The sequence below is a fragment of the Chiloscyllium plagiosum genome, chromosome 20, assembly GCF_004010195.1.
Source record: "Chiloscyllium plagiosum isolate BGI_BamShark_2017 chromosome 20, ASM401019v2, whole genome shotgun sequence".
In the NCBI taxonomy this organism is placed as follows: domain Eukaryota; kingdom Metazoa; phylum Chordata; class Chondrichthyes; order Orectolobiformes; family Hemiscylliidae; genus Chiloscyllium; species Chiloscyllium plagiosum.
The window spans coordinates 51,595,503-51,614,904 of NC_057729.1; the positions used below are offsets into that span (position 1 = coordinate 51,595,503).

The following is a 19,402-nucleotide window of genomic DNA, read 5'->3' on the forward strand; positions in this document are numbered from 1 at the left end:
GTTGCACCAACAATTTCTGTTTGTTTTTATTTTGGATTTCAAGAATCTGTAGTTCTTTATTTGTTCTTTAGTTTCAGTGGTTTGCCTCAGTATTCGGAGAATGGAATTGGGCTGAGCCTGCACAGGAGACAGCCACTAGTTGGAGGAGCTGGTGTTGGACTTGGGTAGACAAAGTTAAAAACTCAACACCAGGTTATAGTCCAACAGGTTTATTTGGAAGCACTAGCTTTCAGAGGATATGCTCATTCATCAGGTAGCTGTGGAGCAGGATCATAAGACATAGAATTTATCGCAAAAGAACACAGTGTCATGCATGCAAAGATTTCGTTCAATATATCTTATCAGTTGCATGTTAGTACTTACCTATAATTGTTTTATGTTTATTTTTACAGCCAATGAATAGAAAGCATGACACTTTATGAACAGCAGTGGTAAAATTTATTCAGAAATGTACATGTTCAAAAATGTACAAAAATATTCAATTTAAAACTTTGAAAGTGCAAACTTGAAACCTTCTCCCGTTAGTTAAAAATCCTCACTAAAGTGCATCCAACACGCAACTATTCAGACGGCTTGAGTATAACAAACATGTTATTACAGAAAGATATTATAAATGTTCAAACAACTGTCTGTCAACTCTATCCTTGGAAGAGAAGGTGAAGGAGGTAAGGGAGTTAATAACACTCCTCTTGACATTTTGATTGGTATTTGAAGTCAATTTATTGAATGTGGTATTCAAATTAATTTGCACTTGCATCAGGATAAAAACCATTAATAAACCTAAATTGCACCTGGTATTTTTCACTAATTTTAAGTTTCATGTTATTCTATTCAGTTTGGCTGGAACTTTGATCCATGAATTCAGTTTGGAAACAAAGGAATGAAATTTTATGGAATTTACAGCACAGAAATAGGCCATTCAGCCCAACTGTACCAGTGTTATTGCTCCACGTAAACCTCCTTCCAACCTTCTTCATCTAGCATTATCAGCATAACCATTTATTCCCTTCTCCCTCATGTATTTAATCCACTGAATGCATTATTTATAAAGAGCAGATATCTCCACCCACTACCAAATACTAAATGTCTCACTTCAGGCTGAATGAGGCAAATGACAACCAACTGTCTGTGTCTCTCACTCAGAAACAGATGCAAAAGTAAAATCACCTGTGTGGAAGTTAAACGAAAAATGCAAAATCTTATCAGGTTCATCATGCATTGTATGAGAAACTCAGGAAATAGCACCCAATTCACACAAAGCTGCCTCTCAATGAGAGTTGTGCAAAAATATAACCCAGGTCCCTTCAAGGTAAGAGGGTCAGTGTCTTCACCAACTTTGCCCTTTGTCCCGAATCTCAAATTTGACTAAAGACTCTACAATTCGTGACTGAGGCAAAACTGAATTTTGTTGATGTCATTTGTGACTTTGTAAACATGCCCATCATTACTTGTATACAAAAGTAGAACCTTGCACTCTTTAGTTGTGCAACAAAGACAAGGCACTAAATTTTGAAGTTAGTTCCAGTTTGTCCCCAATCTGTGTAGATACATGCACACTGGACAAAAACATACAACAGCACAAAGGGTTCGGATTAATGTACATCCTTTTGATTTGCTCCTGGAGCCAGTAAAGAGCCCACACTTTGCGGAATTAAAATATTGTTCATCCTTGAAAGGATTTGGTTTCCAGTCATGTAGTGTCTGTTTCTTTGTGGTAAGATATTTCTCTGACAGGATAAATCTCCATGTTGCAAATGTAAAAACTCTGCATGTGATATGTCCTTAAAATTCAGGGCTAGGGGGGGTCGGATATTCAAGGATTCCGAATGCTCAGTCAGGACACTGCACTCTAATTCAGGCCTCTAAAACAAGTTTTGGGTGCTAATGGTGCTTAATGTGTATTCAAAATTCTCTAATGGTAAATAAAGGCTAAAGTGCCACACGAATTTCTCAACTCAGAAATTGAAGCTGTTTTACACTGAAGGATGGAAACATGGGCTTAATTTTAACACATTGAGGTCACCCCTGGAATGACTGAATAGTGAGATATAAAAGAATGTGGGGTTCCTGGGAATAGAGAGTTTTTCAGAGTTTCTTGACAGATTTTGCTGTATTTTGCAATAGTCTTGGTTTATATTGCTTGCCTTTTAATGTAGAGTGGTGTGTTCTGCATAAGGCACATGTGCAAAATAGTGGCATTTACAATGCAAAACAAGCTGCTCATAGAATTATGTTTTTAAAAAAGACCCCTGAGTGTACCTAGGCAGGAAACATTGTAAGCATCAGGTGATTCAACCTGTAAATGCCAGAAGATATTCTAGTCACAGTAAAATATATTCAACCTACGAAAACGATTACTTGATTAAAACTGAATTTTCATCTACTCGAGATTATCTAAAATACCCAAATATGACTTTAATCTAGACAGTGTCAAGACTTAATATAATAACCTTGTGTCACAAATCCCCAATTATCTTCAATACAGTGACCAAGAATCACTGTGCCATGGACTGTCCACTAATCTCCACAACAATATTCACATGTCAGATTCCACCAAACCTACTCCATTATGAAACTGAGTGCAATAAGCCTTGTCATAACTGTGTCAGAAGAGACACTATAACTATTTCAACAGTTTCTCCAAGGCTCCCGTGACCAAAATTCAGTTTGTACTATACCACATTGTATGCTGAATAGAACATCTGAAGCAATTAGTAGATTTATAACAACAGACATACTCCCTCACCAAGCAATAAAATATATGGCTATATATCCATTCAAATATGGGTTCCTATGCATGAGAGGTACCTGTCATTAAAATGAGAAAATATTCAGAGGTGTCACCAGGCGTGACAGCCCCAAAGGTCAGGATCTGAGGTGACTAAGTGATTCCAGATGAAAGTAACTCCATTACTTGAATAGAACAAGACTCCCAGCTTCCACAGGAAATTCCCATTTTCTCTATTTGAAAAGCTTCATCTTGGGCCTGTGGTAATGGTGATGGAACTGGAGGTCACTTTTGGGATCAAATTGTCACTTTCCCTGTCACTGTCATTCTAATTAGGCCCAGGAGCAGGGTCAGCACGGTTCTGTAAATAGATAAGAAAGTGAAGTTATTGGGCAACTACGTTTTGAGAAGAGAGAATAATTACCATCATGTTTAAACTTTACATCCTAAATTAAATATCTTTATAAATCTACAGTTTTATCAATGACACAGCTTGAGCACAAAATCCAGATCAGCATAGCCCTACCGGATGAAACATTAATCCAAAGCCAGTCTGCCCTTTCACGTGGATGTAAAAGATCCCAGCACCATTTGGAAGAAGAGCAGAGGGGTTCGCTGTAATTTGTTGTCCAGTGTTTATACCTCAACTCAAAATGGATCATCAGTCATTGTCACATTGTTCTTTGTGGGGCTTGCTGTATGCTAATTGGTTGCTGCATTTCCTACAACAATGATGTAATGTTGTAATTCTGTTTCTCTTGTCGTATCGCTGAGTAATTTCAACATTTTCTGTTTGTATTTCTGATTGTTGGCATCTGTAGTACTTCATCGTTGCATTGCTGACTCTTAATCAGTTAGTTTTTCTCCACATGCTGATGAGCATGGTTGTGACATGGAGGGGTTCAGAAACACTACTTGCCTTGTATCTCTGTTCCACAAACACCAAACATTTCTCCCTGAGGTACATGCAATTCCTCTACAAATGATAATTGAGGAATTGAAGAATTCACTGACAGTTAGGGAACATTTCCTCTCTGGGCTACATCCACCACATCCAAGCCTTCCAACATTATTGTTGTCATAACTTCCATCAACTTTGTTCTCTGCTCTGAAATTTTTTGGCTAAACCCAACTGCCTACTCCTTCCACACAGTCAGTCGCCTGAGTCGGGAATTGAACCCGGGTCTCTGGCGCTGCGAGGCAGCAGTGCTAACCACCGTGCCGCCCATTATTGTTGTCATAACTTCCATCAACTTTGTCCTCTGCTCTGAAATTTTTTGGCTAAACCCAACTGCCTACTCCTGTGACACCTCAAACCCAACTCTTTGACAAAACTTTTGTTCTCCCATCTCAAAACTGATTTGTGTTCCAAAGCTGGCAGTGCCCTTAGACAAACTATTCCAGCAAAGCAACAACACTGGTACCTGTCAGACAATGTGGAAAATTGCCCAGGTAAGTCCTGTCCACAAAGAAAGTAGGACAAATCCAATTCAGCCAACTACTGCCCCCACCCCATATTTGATCATCAGCAAAGTGATAGAAGTACAACAGGACAGCATTTACTAAGCAAAAAATTAGCACGCTTATGCTCAGCATGGATTGCTTGGTTCTTGACTTTGATCCAAATGTGGACAAAAGAGCTGAACCCAAGACGTCAGAGTGATTGCCCTTGACGTGAAGGTCACATTTGAACAAGTATAGCATCAAGGAACCCTTGCAAAATTTGTATATCAGAATCATGGGGAAATCTTCTCCACTGGCAACACTGACAGGTTAACGGCTGGGAACTCCACAGCAAGTAAATCATCTCCCTACTCCTCCACGTTTGTCTGCCATTGATAGACCATTTCAGGAATGCGATGGAGTACTCATCCACTTGCTTGACTGGCTCCAGTTCCAACAACACTCAAGAATATTGACAACACCTCGGACAAAGCAGCCCAACTGGTGGTAGCCCATCACCTGAAACATTCACTTCACCACCACCAACAATGCAATATGTTCTATATACAAGTTGCAACTTTCAAACTTGTAATGGCTTACTATGGAAGTTAAAAATCATATTAAATTGAAGGAAGAAGTTTATAATGTTGCAAAGATAATAGTAAAGCTGAGGATCAGGATTGCAATGGAAACAAAGAAAAAACAGTACCAAAGGTTGATATAAGTGAAAAGGTTAGAGATTTAACAGAGAGAAAAAAATGGGACAGGAGGGAAACAGCTAAAGTAAACATTCATTCCATTTGAGACAAAAACAAGAAAAAATTTATCATGAGGAATGAAGAAATGGCAGAGACATTCAATGATTGTTCCTATCTCTTTCCACTGTAGTAGATTCAATGTACATATCAGAAGTGGAGGGTAATCAACAGACTAATGTGTGTGAAGGACTGAAGGTAAATAACTTTAACAGGAAGTTAAAAAGTAATTAAGGAGCTTAAGGGACTAAAATTTGACCAATTGCAAGGACTTGACACACCTTATACCCTAATGTTCTAAAGAGATGGCTGCAGAGATGAGTATTGCATGGGTTACTATTGAAAGTTCCTGAGATCAGTGCTTACCACACCATTTCCCACTGTGACCTGATCCCTCAGTGGGAATGGGATGGGGAAGAGAGTGAGATGTTGTGGATTGGCCTCTCAGCACAGGTACCATTTAATACTCAGGACGAAGATTCATGTCATTGGGAGTAACGCATTAACGTGGAAAAAGAATTGATCAAAGGGGAGGAAGCAGAGAGTGAAGATAAATAAGGTAGTTTGTGAGATTGTGCTACAAGGATTGGTGAAAGGGCCTCAGCTATTTGCAATCTATATCCATGACCAAGGCAAAGAGAGAGACAGCAATGCATCCTAGTTAGCCATAGTTTCAAATCTCACAATGACAGCCTGTGGAATTTGAATTCATTAACGAATTTGGAATATACAGCCAGTCACAGCGATGGTAAAATGACAACTATCATCAATTGTAAAGATACACCTGGTTCACAAATTGTTATACACTAGAAGCTCACTGTATTTCAAATCCAAATGTTTTAGTGAGAGCTTTCCTTCAATTCACCACAATCCTAAAAACTCTCACCCCACTGATTACTAGTTCACAAAAGTTATGCAACCAATTTATATGCAATTAACTTTTGAAATATCCAGTGAGGGTAGAGGCCATTCAGTCAATTGAATCTGCAATGAACGTCTGAAGAGCATCTCAACCCCAACCTGTCCCCATATTTACCATAGACAGTCCACCTAGCCTGCACAAACTGGAAACTACTGGCCAATTTAGCATGGCCATGCCACCAAACTTGCCCTTTTGACTGTGGGAAGAAACCGGAGCACCCGCAGGAAACCGATGCAGACACAGGAATAACGTGTAAACTCTACACAGACCAAGGCTGGAATCTGCAGTGAGGCAACAGTACTAACCATTGAGCCACTGTAAAGCCCCAGATATCCATTATCTGTTCCCTCATTCTATGAGGTTTAGGCATTCCTTCAGAACATAGTAGATGATGATTCTGAAGTCCTTTAGAGAAGGAAATCTGCCATCCTTACCCCAGTCTGGAGTACATTTAGCTCCAAGGAGAAAGTGAGGACTGCAGATGCTGGAGATCAGAGCTTAAAAATGTGTTGCTGGAAAAACGCAGCAGGTCAGGCAGCATCCAAGGAACAGGAGAATCGACGTTTCGGGCATAAGCCCTTCTTCAGGAATGAGGAAAGTGTGTCCAGCAGGCTAAGATAAAAGATAGGGAGGAGGGGCATTGGAAATGCGATAGGTGGATTCTGAAAATATGCTGGATTAATGTGTGCCGTCTTTAAGTGAAACTCTCCCATTTTGTTGTGATCTTGTTTCTCATCACATAATGTGGCCTCAGCCTGAATCACATACTCAGGTGACTGGAGTGGGATTTGAACCCATGAGCCCTGACTCATACCTGAGGCAAAGGTCTGACTGAATTGGTTGCAGAATCACTTCATTGTGTTGAGCAAAGAGTGAATAAATGCATGAACAGACAATCTCTTGCAGCCTCACAATTACATAATCTCAACAGTAACAAGCTGAAATTGAATACAAGCACAGAGAGAACACATCAAACAACAATTTGACTGACTGCTTCTCCCTCTTCCTACCCTCAGCTCTTCGTGCCAGACTTCATATTGGACTTTGGCTTTTTTCACTGTATCTGCATCCATCTCTATGTTCTTGCAATACACTTGGACCAGCTTCTCTGCAAACCTCACTGGCAGCAGATGAGACACCTGGAGAGGCACAGGAGGTAGAAAGTTCATATCCATCTCGATCAACAGAAAAATGACAATAATGGACTTTCTTGTATAATAGATGATATGGAGGTGCTGGTGTTGGACTGGGGTGGACAAAGTTAAAATCACACACCACCACTTTACAGTCCAACAGGTTTATTTGGAAGTACTACCTTTCAGACCACTGCTCCTTCATTAGGTAACTAGTGGGGAAGGAGTGTCTTATAATCCTGCCCCACTAGATACCTGCTGAAGGAGCAATGCTCTGAAAGCTAGTATTTCCCAATAAACCTGTTGGACTGTAACCTGGTGTCGTGTGTGATTTTTAACTTGGTATAATAGAGTGAGCAATGTTGCAGTGAATGAAGGCTCTGTTAACCTGCCAATATATGGAGCTACCAACACCTCATCAGGCACAGTTAACTGAGATACAAGTGAGGTTTAACAACAACCTCTAGGCTATTGTCCAGTGTCTTCCCATCACAGTACTGGCAGTTGGTCCCAGTCCTGTCTTCATTTGGTGTGTGACTGGAAAGAGTTGACTTTTTAAAGCTACATTACAAGCAAGATTTACCTGATCTTTAGGGATTTTGATTGTGACATTGGGGTTCTCCTTTGTGTAGAATAAGGTATTCTGAAAGGGATCTTTCTCCTTCTTCCCATAGTCCATCGGAATAATCTAAATCCACAGAAACAGATGTTGAAATCTTTCAAACATTTAAATCTGGAAAAATACATTGCAAATGGACTACATGATATTTCTGAAGTGGGACCCCGAAACTAGCTGGGACCTTTGGCACAGATTTCACCGTTGAGTGGCTGTTACTGTAATGGTAACATCTCAGGTCGATTTGTCATGAACACCAGTCTGTACAACAGTACCATGTTTCATCTTAAAGCTTCTGTAAAGGGTGGGGAGGTGAACATTCTGAAAAAAACCTCAACTGGAGAAATGTTCAAGTGGTCAGGTTGCTATGGAGAGAGAGACTCAAACTCACTGTGGTGGATGGTACACTTAACACCTTTCACAGTATCTCCCAGGAGAAGGATAGTTGCTGATTCAGACAGAAACGAAATGAGAAAGCCTGCTTGTGGTGATGGCAAAACTGGATATTTTTAAGTATTTAGTTTCCACTCAAAAGAACACATCTTGAAGATTTCAAGAATGGGGAGTCACTAAACTGTGTCTTTCTACTGAAAACTATATTGATATGTCGGGGGGGAGGGGGCGATGGTGGTGGTGGGGTGCAGTGGCCTTGAATATGACATTTGAACTCGCAGTTAATAACTTTTTAAATGTGACAATATGTAAGAATTGAAGCAAGTATGCAAACTTAAGCCTATAAATTTCATAAACACCTATTTTAAGGCTGATGATACTGATTGTGCCGATGACACAAAGGTCGGTGATGTTGTAGATAGTGTCGAGGGCTGTTGCAGGCTACAAGACATTGACAGGATGCAGAGTTATGGTGTCATGGAGCTGTAATTTAAACAAATTTAGATTAAGTCTTGCATCTTTTAAAATGGGATATGCTCTTTCAAGTTCTTTAATATATAAATCCCAGAACTCCTTTTAAGTTACTTTCGCAAAATAGCTTTAGCTTTTCTAACAAGAGGTTTCACTTCAGTGGTCTGGGTCATACGGCCTCGGACCTGTGGGTAACCATCCTCTAAGGCGGACTTTGGGACAGACAACAAAGTAGAGTGGCCAAGCACGGGCTAATAGCCAAGTTTGGTACCCATGGGGATGGCCTCAACTGGGACCTTGGGATCACAGTACAAGTGACCCCACTGCACTATACCCACTCTCTCCCTCCCTCTCACACACACACACAAATACTCATACAAACACACTCACGCAGATGCTTTCTCATAGGTAAGCTCTCTCTCATACAGACACACACATGCACCCCCTGCACTCACATCCATGCACACACCCTCTCACAGACTTATATCCTGTCACACTCACACATATTTGACCAAGTTTATACACACACATTCACATGCACACATTCACTCTGTCTCTCTGGCACGTGCTGCATATACGTTAATGAGGTGAATTTGTATTTTCAGAATTAAGTTTTATTTTGCTCAAAAACTGCATAAATTCATGTAAGATTCTGTCAGTCCTACTTTAGAAAGAGAACAAGTCTCACTCAACATTGGGACACAGACTTCAACCTCACACCTTTAAGGCATTGTTTAAGCAGAGATGACACCTATTGTTAGAAAAGCTAAAGCTATTTTGAGAATCTAACTTAAAAGGAGTTCTAGGATTTACATAGTAAAGAACTGGAATTAGCATATTCCAATCTAAAAGATGAAAGACTTATTCCAAATTTGTTTAATATCTAATTACAGCTCCATGACACTGTAACCCCTTGCTATAAATTCTATGTCTTGTGATCTTATACTCTACAACCATGTGATGAAGGCACAGTACTCTGAAAGCTAGTGCTTCCAAATAAACCTGTTGGACTATAACCTGGTTTTGTGTGATTTTTAACTAAGGTAATGAGAGGCATAGACAAGAGTAGATAGCCAGAGACATTTCCCCAGGGCAGAAATGGCTGTCATGAGGGGTCATATTTTTAAGGTGATTGGAGGAAGATTTTTTATGCAGAGAGAGGTGGGTGCATGGAATGCACTGGTAGTAGACTCAGAGACATTAGGGACATCTAAGCGACTACTGGACAAGCACTTGGACAGCAGTAAATTGAGGGATGTGTAGGTTAGGTTGATCTTAGATTAAGGTAAACGCTTGGCACAACATTGTGGGCCAAAGGGTCTATACTGTGCTGAACTGTACTATGATCTAATTATGAACAGCAAAGTCCGTGTTCTCTTTTATTTCCACCAAGCGTTCTGTTATACATTCCAGGATCTCGGGGATCTCTTAAAGTTTCTTTACTTCTCCTGGTAGAAAACCAATGTGTGCCACAGCTCTGAGGAATTCACTTTGATTCACCTCAGTATTTGTGATTTGAGCTGTTTTGGAGTCCTTCTACTAGCTTCCAGCTAAGTGACCCTTTAGATTAGATTACTTACAGTGTGGAAACAGGCCCTTCGGCCCAACAAGTCCACACCGACCCGCCGAAGCGTAACCCACCCATACCCCTACATTTACCCCTTTTACCTAACACTACGTGCAATTTAGCATGGCCAATTCACCTGACTTGCACATCTTTGTGACTGTGGGAGGAAACCGGAGCCCCCGGAGGAAACCCACGCAGACACGGGGAGAACGTGCAAACTCCACACAGTCAGTCGCCTGAGTCGGGAATTGAACCCGGGTCTCTGGCGCTGCGAGGCAGCAGTGCTAACCACTGTGCCACCGTGCCGCCCTTTATTATGGATATCCTAGTCTGGCATAGACCTTTCTGCTTTCTTGCTCAGTGACTCCGAAATAAGAATGTACCCTTGGTCTTGATGGCTCTTTTGCTTCTGGTTCATAGCTTCTATCAAATTCTCCCTCTCTCTTTCTCAAAGCTGCTTCTGGAATCTATCTTCAACCCGTAGTAGCTTTCTCTGTGCATTTTCATGCTCTTCCTATGAAAATTGTTTGTATTCTGTGGAAACATTAACCCAGACTAACTAAAAACCATATTACCTACCTGCAACCTTTCTCCATGGCAATGTGGGTGTATCTGATATATCCCAATTAGAAATTTCAACAAATAAACTTCAACCCCCAAATCTGTCCATTGACCTGAAAAGTACATGATACTTTAAGACGTTGTATTGTTTGCTAGTTGCTTTCCAACCCTGTGTTTTAGGAAATTGAATGAATAATTTAAACTCCTCACAAAGACAACAGTTGATATTTTGTCTCCACCAAGAAACTCAGAAAGCAGCTATCCTTTGTTTAGTGTTTTTCCAATACCAATTCCAATCTTGTGTAGTAAATAAAGGCCACCCCTGGTATGAAACTTACTTACAGTACTCTTTACCAGCTCCTCAAAAAGGGTTTTCACTTGTCTTACATTTAGTAATGCAATCTCCAAACTCTATGTCGTATCCAAAATCATATGAATCATAAAATTAAATATTTTTACATAAATATCTGGGAAAATCTGGGTGAAATGGAATAATTATCAAAAGATGTTAGACATTTTGGCTTGCATGGTGAACTGCTGCTCGAGATCCCGAAGTGACTATAATTGTCACTCTAACACTAGGAGAAAGTGAGGTCTGCAGATGCTGGAGATCAAAGTTGAAACTTTATTGCTGGAACAGCACAGCAGGTCAGGCAGCATCCAGGGAACAGGAGATTCGACGTTTCGGGCACAGGCCCTTCTTCAGGAATGCATTCAGCATTCCTGAAGAAGGGCCTGTGCCCGAAACGTCGAATCTCCTGTTCCCTGGATGCTGCCTGACCTGCTGTGCTGTTCCAGCAATAAAGTTTCAACCTCACTCTAACACTACATAGCTCTGAGATGTTTGATGCTCTGTAGAATTTTGCTTAAAAGGCATTAGTTCTGATAGTTCATGTAAACTTTCATTTGGAACTAACCCACTAACTAATGTAGCTTTTGTTGAGTTTAGTGTGGTAGCTCCTTATTGACTGCTTGATTTATGTTGATTTTATCTTGTTCGAAGCAGGAAAATTATTAAATGTGAAGTTGTGTGTTTTGGTTCTTTCCCTTAATTGTTGAGAAACTCATCTCTTTTATAAGTATTGACAGGGTTAATTACTGGGGACTCAGGTGGGATCTTACCCTAGGCTGGAAATATATCCATAACAAAGAGACCTTGCAGGGCAAGTTCATAGTTCCTTGAAAGTGGAGTTGCAGATAGATAGGATAGTGAAGAAGGTGTTTGGTATGGTGCGTCAATTGGTCATCGCACTGAGTATAGGAGTTGGGAAGTCATATTGTGGCTGTGCAGGACATTTGGCACTTTTGGATAACTTGTGCAATTCTGGTCTTCTTGCAATAGAAAGCATGTTGTTAAATTTGAAAGGATTCAGAAAAGATTTACAAAGAATTTGCCAGGTTTGGAGAGTTTGTGCTTTAGGGAGAGGCTGAAGAGGCTGAGGTTGTTTTCCCTTGAGCATCAGAGGCTGAGGGGTGACCTTATAGAGGTTTATAAAATCATGAGGGGCATGGATAGGATAAATGGACAGGGTCTTTTCCCTGCGGTGGGGGAGTCCAAAACTAAAGGGCATAGGTTAAAGGTCAGAGGAGAAAGATTTAAAAGGGACCAGTGGGGCAACCTTTTCACACAGAGGGTGATGCATGTATGGAACAAGCTGCCCGAGGAAGTGGTGGAAGCAGGTATAATAACAACATTTAAAGACATCTGAATGACTATATAAATATGAAGGGTTTAGAGGGATATGGGCCAAGTGCTGGCAAATGGGACTAGATAAATGTAGGATATCTGGGCATGGATGCATTGGACCAAAGGTTCTGTGCTGAACATCTCTTTGACTCTGTAAGGAATAAAAAAAAGATTTCACGTTTACTTTATCTCGGTTCAGTGAAAAGACATTATTTTTAATGCACAGGCATTTTGTGGAAAAAGAAGTCTTGATGCTGATATCTTGAAAGTGCTAATTTGTGGCAGCAGTATTAGGCATGACCTGAAACTCTATGTTCAAAAACCAGAAACTATTACAGGATTGGCACTTAATCTTTGATAGGAAAAAGGGGGATCCTTGTAGCACTCAAATTGTCAACTACACTTCAAATAGCAATGAAAAACTGGAGTGAGAAAAAGGAAGTGGATTAGAAAAAGCTTGACAGAGAAAGAGAATAAAACTGGAAGAAGAAATATCTAAAACAGAAAAAGAAAATGCAAAAGAGAAGCAATAAAATCATCCAATTTTTTTAAGCCCTGTAGCTCAAAGACTCAAAATTCTGCTTTCCCCATCTTTTGAGAAAGAGAGTTCCAACAATTCATCACTCTTTATGAATAAAATGTATCCTTATCTCTATCTTAAATGGGCCACCCTTATTTTAACAACAAGGCCTAGATTCTAATGCAAAAGGAACATCTTTTCCACAAGCATCCTGTCAAAACCCTTCAGGAATTTGTGTTTCAATAAAGTAACCTCCTACTTTCTAAACTCCAGTGGATATGAATCGAGACTATCCAATCATAAGACAATTCACCCATTCTCTCAACTGCATTTATATCTATCCTTAAACAAGGATTTAATTTGAATGATCATATGACCAAGATACAGAGAAAAATATTATTTTGCGTGCTATACAGGCAGATCATGCCATACCATACAAAGTACACCAGGGTATTAGAAGAGAATACAAATACAATGTTACAGTGACAGAGCAGGTGCAGAGAGAGATCAACATTAGCATTTGGGAGGTCCATTCAGAAGTCTGATAACATCAGAAGCCATTCTTGAATCTGTTAATAAGTTTACTCAAACTTTTGTATCTTCTGTCCGATAGAAGACGGTGGACAACAGTCTAAACGGGGTGGGAGGGGACTTTGACAATGTTGGCTGCTTTCCAAGGCAGCAGGAAATATAGTTGGAGTCAATGGATGGAAAGCTGGTTTACGTGATGGGCTGGGCTGTGTTCACAATTCTCTGTAATTTCTTGCAAACTTGGGCAGTGTAGTTAATGTACCAAGGTGTGATGCATCTAGATAGGACGTTTTCTATGATGGATCTTTATGAACATGCCAAATTTCCACAACCTTCTGGGGATGTACAGGCATTGTTGTGCTTCCTTTACTGTAGTGTTGACGTGGGTGGACCAGGACAGATTGTTGGTGATCGTTACTGCTAGGAACTTGACGCTCCTGACCATCTCCACCTCAGCACCATTGATGCAAGCAGGGGTGTGTCCTCTACTCTGCTTCCTGAAGTCAATGACCAGCCCTGACTTGTTAGGCAGTTGCCATGGCTTTCCAGTTGGCAAACTAATCACCTTTCTCAACCACTTTGAGGGGCAGGTGATCAGGGAAGTGGCATGTCAAGGCCATTAAGTAGCCATTAACTGATCATTTAAGGGTCTAAACTTCTGGCAATTTAAGAAAGTTACCTATGGAAATTCTTGCCTAGCAATTAATTGCAAAGATGGTGAGAAATAGCTCAGGATAATCAAGGGGATAGATCCCTTGATATTGAAGAAATGAGTTAGGTTACCTGGAGATTATTGATGTTTAATATCTAAGGGTGATTATTTCCTTACTCCTCTGAAAAAAACAAGCAAACTAGTAGCAAGTTTTGAGAAAATTTGTAGCTCAGGCTGAGGTTCTGGATATAGGTTAGCTTGCTGAGCTGGAAGGTTCGTTTTCAGATGTTTTGTCACCACACTAGGTAACATCATCAGTGAGTCTCTGGATGTAGCACTGATGGTATGGCCCATTTCTATTTATGTGTTTAGGTTTCCTTGGATTGGTGATGTTATTTCCTGTGGTGACATCATTTCCTGTTCTTTTTCTCAGGGCGTGATAAATGGGATCCAAGTCAATGTGTTTGTTGATAGAGTTCCAGTTGGAATATCATGCTTCTAGGAATTCTCATGTGTGTCTCTGTTTGGCTTGTCCTAAAATGGATGTGTTGTCCCAGTTGAAGTGGTGTTCTTCCTCATCTGTATGTGAAGATACTAGTGAGAGAGGGTCATGTCTTGTAAAATACCTTGCAAGAACTGTAAGAAACACTACATTGGACAAACAGGCAGAAAACTAGCCACCAGAATATATGAACATCAACTAGCCACAAAAAGACATGACCCTCTCTCACTAGTATCTTTACATACAGATGAGAAAGGACACCACTTCGACTGGGACAATGCATCCATCCTAGGACAAGTCAAACAGAGACATGCATGAGAAGTCCTAGAAGCATGTCATTTCAAATGGAACTGTTACCCAGTATGGTGATGAAATGTCTGAAAATGAACCTTCCAGTTCAGTGAGCAATCCGACATCCAAGTAAACTAGTATTTTGAACAATACTGGCATAGTTCAGTCATTCATGGAACACAGAAACATAAGACTTAGGAGCAGGTGTAGGCTTCTTGGGTTCTTTGAACCTATTCCACTATTTGATAAGATCATGGTTGATCTGGTTGTGGTCTTAACTCTATCTCCCTGTCTGCATTCTGTAGCCTTGACTTCCAAGCCTCTCAAAAATCTTACTCTGCCTTAAGTAAATTCCACTGATTTCTAGGGAAGAGAATTCCACATTTTTATAACCCTATGAAATTCTCCACATCTCTGTCTTAAACTGCGTCCCCTAAATTTAGCCTACCCTACAAGAAGCAACATCCTCTTAGCATCTATTCTATTAAGAATATTAAGTGTTTCAATAAAATCATTCTTCATTTTTCTGAGCTCATTCAGGACTAGAAATGTGTTTTTTTAAAACAATTTGAATGTTGATTTGCAAATATTGAAATCTAACCAGGCAGGACAGTGTTTATTGGTCATACAGCACAGTAGGAGATGATTCAGCCTATTGAGTAATTCTAGCTTTCTGAATGGAGTATCCAATTCATTCCACGTCCTTCCAATGCTCTTTGCCCACAGCATTGCAGACTTTTCATTTTTAAAGATTGTTATTTGCTTCCCCTTTTGAAAGTTAATATTGAATCCGATTTCCTTGCCTATTCTGGCAGAATAGTTTGCATCTCAACTTGCCGAAGTTGAGGGGGAAGAAGAGATAGAATCTCTTGCCAAGGTCTTTTTCCCTGGGGTGGGCGAATCCAAAACTAGAGGACATAGGTTTAAGGTGAGAGGGGAAAGATTTAAAAAGGACCTGAGGGGTAGCTTTGTCATGCAGTGGGTGGTATGTGTCTGGAATGAGCTGCCAGAGGAAGTGGTGGAAGTTGATACAATTACAACATTTAAAGGCAACTGGATGGGTATATGAAAAGGAAGAGTTTAGAGGGATGTGGGCCAAGTGCTGGCAAATGGGACCACATCAGATTGGAATGTCTGGTGGGCATGGATGAGTTGGACTAAAGGGCTTGTTTCCATGATGTATGACTCTAATGACTAATTACTTCTAATCCCAGAAGCAAGTTTTGTGAACTTTTTCTGAACTGGTTCTAAAGCAATCATATCCTTCCCTTCTAAGTAAAGAGACCAAAGCCATAAACAGATGAAGTCTCCTGAAAGCCCTGTACAGATACTTCTTTATTTTTACTTACCACACCACTTGTAATTACCAATAACATTCCATTGACCAATTCCTAAACCTTTGCTGTACCTGCATATATAATTTGTAATTCATGTACGAGGATACTCATCTCTCTGTACCAACTTCTTCAAACTCTCTCCATTTAGTCGTTACATTGTTTTAGGATTCTTCCTGCCAAAGTGGACAGGTTCACGTTTTCCCACATTATACTTCTCCTGCCAAATGCTTTCACTCTCCTTAGTTCAGATGAACAGAAGCTAATCACAGTCGTTCAGATTGGGCAATGCTTTAGTTGGGGCCTGCACTAAGATTAGCTGTATCAGTTGATGCCAGGATTTCTACTACTGATCTGTAACTGGGGGTACAACTCTCGCATGCATTCAGTACTTACAGCTACTATGAAATCTTCTGCCTTCAATCCGGTAGCTTCAACCAATTTCTGAAGCAAGTTTTTTTTTTCATTCTGAAAGAAAACACAGATTATGACAGGGTTATCTTAAAAATAGTTTGTCGAAAAGTAAATTTATTTTGCTATGAAATAACGATAGCCAAAAAAACTTGGGCCAAGTGACTTTTAAGTCAATCTGGATTTAAAGAATGACTGCACGGTGGCTCAGTTGTTAGCACCGATGCCTCACAGTGCCAGGGACCCAAGTTCCATTCCAGACTTGGTCAACTGTCTGTGTGGAGGTTGCACATTCTCCCCGTGTCTGCGTGGGTTTCCTCCGGGTGCTTCGGTTTCCTCCCACAGTCCAAAGATGTGCAGGTTGGGTGGATTGGCCATGCTAAATTACCCATACTGTTCGGGGATGTGTAGGTTAGGTGCATTAGTCAGGGGAAATGTAGAGTAATAGGGTAGGGGAATGGGTCTGGGTGGGTTACTCTGCAGGGGGTCGGTGTGAATTTGTTGGGCCAAATGGCCTGTTTCCACACTGTAGGGATTTAAGGTGAAGAGAAAGAGAAACAGAGGTGGTGATATTCAGGGAGAGAATTCTAGAGCTTATGGCCTCAGCCATAAGGACACCACTGAGCAGGAAAGGAAATCTGAAATGCAAAAGAGATGGGAATTGGAGGAATCCAGAGTTATTGTATGCTTGGAAGAGGTTATAGAAATAGGGAGCAGACAGAGAATGAAGCAAGGTGGTGATATTCAGGGAGAGAATTCTAGAGCTTATGGCCTCAGCCATAAGGACACCACTGAGCAGGAAAGGAAATCTGAAATGCAGAAGAGATGGGAATTGGAGGAATCCAGAGTTATTGCATGCTTGGAAGAGGTTATAGAAATAGGGAGCAGACAGAGAATGAAGCACTCTGCGTACTATACTTGAGAAGTTACAGGATTGGGAGTCAATGTAGGTCAATCAGCACTGGGAGAGATGGATTACTGAGTGCAATCAGGATTTAACTAACTGGAAAAGGAAATAAGAATTTGTTGTTTGTGGCTGGTGGTTGTGAAGAGCAAAATGAAGCACAGAGTGACAGATATTTCACAGAATGGGGAACAGTCGGGAAAACAGTCAGCAATTTAAGAGTTAATCGTAACTACAATTCACAGGGTCAAGTCGAGCAGTTTTGAAGAAATCAGACTGGAAGGTGAGGGAGGGGTACATGAAGTTTTCAGCTGCACTGAGAAAAAGTTCAGAATGTTGACAGCCAATGCTCCAAATGTGAAAGTTGTGGTTAGTGGTAGTCCAGTTTATTCCATTTTGTTTCTTCTGTATTATTTGCATATATTTCTAGTTAGGTAGCAATGAGAAGAATGCATCTAATTCTAGAAAAAGAATTGACATGGTGCAGACGAGAATGGTTACAGGGATTAGGCGTTCCAGTTACAGAGTTAGTTGGAAAGGATGGGATTATTTTCCTTGGAGCAAAATGGCTTTGGCAAAATTTTACAGTAATGTATATATGAAATAGGAGCAAGTGTAGGCCATTTAGCCTGTCAAAGGTGCTATGCCATTAAATAAGAAAATTCCTAATCTGATTGTGGCCTTTGCTTCACCTCCCTGCCTGTCCTTCATAACCCTTAACTCCATTGTTAGTCAAAAATATTTCAAAGTTATCCTTGAATATGCTCATTCAATGACATGACGTTCAGTGTTAACAAGGAAAGAGAATTCAAAGCGCTAATGACCATTTGCAGGAAAATACTATCCTCACCGCCACCTTTAATGGAAAACACATTTTTAACCGTCTCCCTGAATTCTAGATTTCCCCATGAGAAGAAACAAACTTTAGGGTCAACATGCAGGATCAGTAACGAAGGGGACATACATTTTAGGTGAAAGGCAGAAGTTTTAGAGGGTATTTGAGCAAACATTATTTCACACAAGGGATGGCGAGGGTCTGAAATCCACTGCCTGAGTGTGTATTTGAGGCCACACCCCTCACGATTTTTAAAAAGTACTTGGATGAGCACTTGAAACATCATAACATTCAGGCTATGAGCCTGATGCTGGAAAGTGGGACTAGTGTAGGTATACTGTAGCTTTGGTGGTACAGATTTGATGGGCTGAAGAGCCTCTTCTGTACTGTATGATTCTTGGTATTTATCCAGTCAGAATATGCTTCTTCTAAATTCCATTGAATAGACACAGTTTCCTCATAGTCTAGATTAGAGTGGTGCTGGAAAAGCACAGCAGGTCAGGCAGCATCCGAGGAGCAGGAAAATCAACGTTTCAGGCAAAAGCCCGTCATCAGGAATAGCCGAGGTGGTAGATGAGGCGTTCTTCCTCCAGGCGTTGGGTGATGAGGAAGCGGCGGTGGAGGAGGCCCAGCACCTGCATGTCCTCGGCAGAGTGGGAGGGGGAGTTGAAATGTTGAGCCACAGGGCGGTGTGGTTGATTGGTGCGGGTGTTCCCTAAAGCGCTCTGCGAGGAGGCGTCCAGTCTCCCCAATGTAGAGGAGACCGCATCGGGTCCACATTCCACCCCGACCTTAAATTCACCTGGACCATCTCTGACACCTCCCTCCCCTTCCTGGACCTCTCCATCTCCATTAATGACAACCGACTTGACACTGACAGTTTTTACAAACCCACTGACTCCCACAGCTACCTGGATTACACCTCTTCTCCACCCTACCTCCTGCATCTACTGCCATCCTGTATTCCCAATTCCTCTGCCTCCACCATATCTAGCCCTGGGGACTTATCAATCTTAATACTTTCCAAAATTTCCAGTACATCAATTTCACCAATCCTGATCTGGTCAAGAGTGTATCACAAGATAATGAGAGGAATAGATGGGTCAATAGCCAGAGACTTTTCCCCAGGGCAGGATTGGCTGTTAC

At 40.9% G+C, this 19,402-nt stretch overlaps 1 protein-coding gene across 3 annotated transcripts in view; it reads right to left on the reverse strand.

Annotated features, from left to right (window-relative positions):
• Positions 1-263: 263 nt before the first annotated feature.
• LOC122560276 (deoxynucleoside triphosphate triphosphohydrolase SAMHD1-like) overlaps positions 264-19,402 on the reverse strand; it is a 75,140-nt gene continuing 56,001 nt past the window's right edge. For 2 of the 3 annotated variants that reach the window (XM_043710814.1, XM_043710812.1), the window contains 4 exons: positions 16,503-16,574; positions 7,565-7,669; positions 6,859-6,987; positions 264-3,089 (listed from right to left, as the gene is read on the reverse strand). In XM_043710814.1, the coding sequence (XP_043566749.1) occupies positions 3,057-3,089; positions 6,859-6,987; positions 7,565-7,669; positions 16,503-16,574 (339 nt within the window). In that variant the 3' untranslated portion in view covers positions 264-3,056. The remainder of the gene's footprint in view (positions 3,090-6,858; positions 6,988-7,564; positions 7,670-16,502; positions 16,575-19,402) is intronic. The other variant, XM_043710813.1, reaches the window with a different exon arrangement.